Source organism: Rutidosis leptorrhynchoides, chromosome 10 (genome assembly GCF_046630445.1).
Source record: "Rutidosis leptorrhynchoides isolate AG116_Rl617_1_P2 chromosome 10, CSIRO_AGI_Rlap_v1, whole genome shotgun sequence".
NCBI classification, from domain to species: Eukaryota; Viridiplantae; Streptophyta; class Magnoliopsida; order Asterales; family Asteraceae; genus Rutidosis; species Rutidosis leptorrhynchoides.
In genome coordinates, this window is record NC_092342.1 from 251,253,481 (window position 1) to 251,257,918 (window position 4,438).

General features: G+C 31.4%; 1 protein-coding gene across 2 annotated transcripts; it reads left to right on the plus strand.

Annotated features, from left to right (window-relative positions):
* Nucleotides 1–1,296: 1,296 nt before the first annotated feature.
* LOC139873395 (protein NUCLEAR FUSION DEFECTIVE 6, mitochondrial-like) lies at nt 1,297–3,885 on the plus strand. 2 transcript variants are annotated; one of them, XM_071861328.1, is made up of 4 exons: nt 1,300–1,565; nt 1,664–1,785; nt 2,940–2,999; nt 3,615–3,885. In XM_071861328.1, exons 1-3 carry the CDS (start codon nt 1,402–1,404, stop codon nt 2,957–2,959), a joined length of 306 nt encoding a protein of 101 aa, XP_071717429.1. In that variant the 5' UTR covers nt 1,300–1,401; the 3' UTR covers nt 2,960–2,999; nt 3,615–3,885. The 2 variants fall into 2 exon arrangements, with proteins under 2 accessions (XP_071717430.1, XP_071717429.1); XM_071861329.1 differs by lacking the exon at nt 2,940–2,999 and having other exon boundaries at nt 1,297–1,565.
* The last annotated feature ends 553 nt before the right edge of the window (nt 3,886–4,438 follow it).

Here is a 4,438-nt window from a genome sequence, read left to right on the forward strand (position 1 = left end):
TTGTTAAATTTACTACGGAATGTTAAATATAGATAATGGAAATTTCAATATGTAATTTTATGTTTATTTTGTTATATATATGCGTTTTATGTAATCTAACATAATTAATAGTTATTTTATTATAAGATTGAAAGCAAAATGTTAATGTAATGGTAAATGCATTTATAATAACATATATGTAAGCACATACCTATATTTATGTATTTTTATATGTATTTCGGGTTTTAATGGATATATCCAAGGATGAAACTTTTCATCCATGTTCATATCATATATCCATTTAGGTTCATCCATATCCGTCACAAAATGAGTAAATCAGATAAATATCTACCAGATCAGGTAACCATTGACATCCCTATCTATAATGTTACTTTTAACACTTAGTTTTTTATATGTGAAATGTAAAGAAAATAGATAGATGTATTTAAAAAGACATATCAGAGACATTGTAGTCATTGTTTTAAAGCTAACCGTAGTAGATTGGTTTACCCGGCTAGTTATGACCCATTCTATAGTAAATTATAAATTTTACAAGGAGTAACACTTATGGATGGCAATGAGTACCCGATGCAGTGGATATCTATCCGATTCACTCGATTATTCGTGGATATGGACGATCTAAATGGATATGGATACGGATATAAATAAACCGAAATGGATATGGATATGGATGAAAAGTTTCATTCATGGATGACCCCGCTTTCACCTGAAATAAATAAATATATAAATATATCACTCGAATTAATATCATTTATGTAATGATATTTCATTAGTTATATTCATCATCTTTAAATTTTTTCTAAAAATATAAGTTTTTTCTTATATTTTGTTTTGTTTAAATCATTAAATGTATTTATCGTAATTTGGTGGTTTAAACGGATTCCATGTAACTAAAAAGTAAGCAAATTACAGGTAATCGATATCTTTAAACGTTTAATAGGCTATTTGTTGACTATTTGTTATATATATATTAGTAAAATGTGACTTTTGGTCGCATAAACTATTAAAAAGTATTACTTTTGATCGTATACAGTGAATCATCACTTATAATTGTTAAAAATAAAATAAATTTAAATAGATATGGATGATTATCCATTAACCCGTTTCACCTGACGGATATGAATATGAATATGAATATGAATATGAATATGGCTTAAAAAATAAATAAATATGGATACGGATCCTATCCATCCATCCATATCCTATTTATATCCGATCTATTATCATGTGTTAAATTATTAGGAACTTTTACAAGTAGTCAATATAGTAAATTTAGAGTAGTGTAAGGGCTTGAAAAGGAAATATGTTCACAAAGGGTTTAAGCAGGTGATTTCATCCCCACAGTTCAGTCGACTCAGATCCAGTTCTTGACGAATACTTACTCCTGTAATATATACAAAGATGGCCGGCGCCGCCGCTGCCAGATCATTCTTCCGGTCAACTTCCGTCCGTAACGCCACCGCCAGAGTCACCTGCGAATCCAAATGCAAAACCGGCACATCTCCTTCTCCTTCTTCATTTCGCTTCTCAACAATAAAACCTAATTCTAATCGCATCATTTTCAGGTTCATCACACACTCATTAATTTCACACAGATAATTTTACTTTAATTTCCTAAAATTAATTTTCTAATTATTCAATTAATTTACTTATTGGCGCATAGGTGTCCAGTAGAAATGAGTGCTTGCTTAGAAACGATGCAACCGTTTCATACAGTTAATGCTTCGGCTTTGATGACGTCATTGCTCACTCTTTCTCGAAGTAGTTACGCTTGGCTTCCTCAAGGTAATCTAAATAAAAATCATACGGAGTATTTTATATTTAATTAGTGCTTAGTTGTTCTTGCAATTGTGTAATGTCAGAACTAAAATAGTGTTGTAGTATGTAAAATAGTGTAGTATTTTACTATATGAGAATCCAATTATGATGCCATGTTGTGTGTTTCAATACTTTACCTTATTGCTTAAAGTAAATGATAATAGAGTTGCTAATTTTTGTATTTCTAAATGGACATTTTTGTTATCCTTACTGTAACTTTTAACAGTCTGCGCTCTTTATCTCATATCATATTACAAAACCTGTAAGTCAGAGTACACAAGATAACCTTTTTACTCCTTTCATGATCTTCACAAAATAGGATTTTTATTAAAATAAAGTATAGTTACACAAAAAAGGTTGCACGCAGACCAAATCCGTATGTCTAATTTAATCAAGATGTATCAAGTAGGGTTTAAGGTATATTTTTTCACCTTATATCTCTGTAGCATTTGCAACTAAGTGCAAACTCATCGTTCTTTACTCCAACGTGATTTTACAAAATCTTGAAATCAGTTTCGTAGCCTTTCCCATCACTTGTTTGCAAAGAGGTGAGAAACTGTTTTTTTATCTCCCTTCTTTCATGCTACATGGGAGTAATGCGTGAGGTGATTAACATCACCATCTTCACCTGCAAGAGTATGGAAACCTTTCCATTTGCACTTGCATCTTTCGTAGGCTTTCGTCTTTCTTCATGTGCCAACAACCTAGAAAAACACTGTAGACCGTCAGCGGTGTCCTTTTCCTTGCTTCTCTTTATTTTCCTGCACTTATATCTGTAACGTTTTAGTTTTCCACCTTTTGCTTTTCTCAAGCTTATGATACTTTAGTGAAAATGGGCAAATGGCGACATTTTAAACTTCAGACTCAAGTATTTAGACTTCTTTTCAGATTCTAAATTTCTCATTATTAATTTATTATTCGAAGAACCGATATGGATGTAGATGCAGATCCCTATTCTCTTTCCAACCACCACAATTTTTAAAGATGGCTAGTTAGTGGTCCTTCATCATGTTAACAAACATTCTATACCTTTATCATCATTAAAAATAAGTAATTTTATTTCATTCCCGACTCTCCGCCTACAATATTGTTTTGATAAGTTGTACTGGCTTCATTTGTAGGCGTTGATGATACTAGCTGAAGATCATGAAGGAAAAGAAGGATAACTTGGATTTTGTTAGGTCAACTAAAGTCTCACTTTAAGTATTTACAGTTGAAACTATGTAATGTTTTGATGTTTTTTGGACTGCAATCCTTTTAATTGAAACTTCATTCTTGTATTTCCGGAATACCTAAATTCTTGTCATACATAATTTCATCCTGTTGTTGTCTCTAAAATGCGATAACATTTGGGCAGGATTTTTTGTGTATATGATCATATTTATTATACTTAGGAATTTAGGGATGGCCCTTTTATGTAGAAACCAGTAACTTATGCCAAGAAACTTTCGCTGTTATTGACTATATAGTATCACATGCTCTACCTCCCGGACCCAAAAAAAAAAAAAAAAACAGTCTTACAATATTTCCCTTGTAATGATTATGTAATGTTAGCTCTTGTTTGTTACATGTATATATATGTCTAAAACTATTATTAATGTGACTAAAAAGTAAGATCGGTGGACAAGATATTATAAAATGCACATAATATAGGAGCAGATACGTATCATTTCAATGAAAAGTCGTTAATCGTATCAGTTAATATGGCCAAAATTTAGGAGCAGAAGAAAACTGATAAATCTGTTTATAACAATCAGTATCATAAAACTAACGTTTTGTTTTGTGAACTCAATCAGCTTGCAATAAAGACTTGTGATGAATGCTCAGAGAGAAGATTGGTGCAAAACTTCCTGTAGGCATTCTGAACGCATTCTAGAAGCGGTTATCTCTTTGAAACTCGAGACTTCACATTAAGATATTAGATCATCTTTACTTGTCAGATTCGTATAAAGCTCACTGTTTTGTGACATATATGTGGAACCATATGTGTCCTTGATTGTAGCTAGTGATGCCATTGTTTACAAAAGAAAGTTATAAATTTTTCTATACCATATTCTCTCTGTTTTACAGATCCATTGTTCAAATTGATGGAAAATCGTGTGTACCATTAAATTTATAAACGCAGCGGAACATGAAAATAAACATCTTTTATTTTATAATAACATTCAATTAAACATTTACACGATTAACCGTTCCCAACAAGATTCAATTACACCATTAATAATTGTCAATATAATAAATCACAAAGAGGAGTTTAGATGTACCTTTAGCGAGCGATGCATAAACGGCTGTCCACGTCTAGGTTGAAACATATATTCAAAGTGTATGAATATCTCTATGGTTGATCCACACTCGAACAACACCAATCAGATGCTAGTCCGTATATAACCCAAAAACAATATCAAATATTGTTTATAATTAATATATTGAAAAACAAGCAAACCAATATGGTTGCTTTTCTTCACGTCGAAAAGAAACAGACTAAAAAGAAGAACTCCTTTTTGTATTTTGTTTGTGCCATCATGCTCAAAAACAATTGAACTCTATTTAATTATACGCATACCGTACTTGAAATAGCCATCCTTTTGTTAGTGACCAAAACCACAAAGAGAATAAAAAA

Bases quoted from the DNA above. Each gene is read 5' to 3' on its own strand.
- LOC139873395 (XM_071861329.1), top strand. From the start codon at position 1,402: ATGGCCGGCGCCGCCGCTGCCAGATCATTCTTCCGGTCAACTTCCGTC. The intron at 1,566-1,663 runs GTTCATCACACA...ATTGGCGCATAG, and splicing joins TCTAATCGCATCATTTTCAG to GTGTCCAGTAGAAATGAGTG. The intron at 1,786-3,614 runs GTAATCTAAATA...GAACTCAATCAG, and splicing joins TTACGCTTGGCTTCCTCAAG to CTTGCAATAAAGACTTGTGA.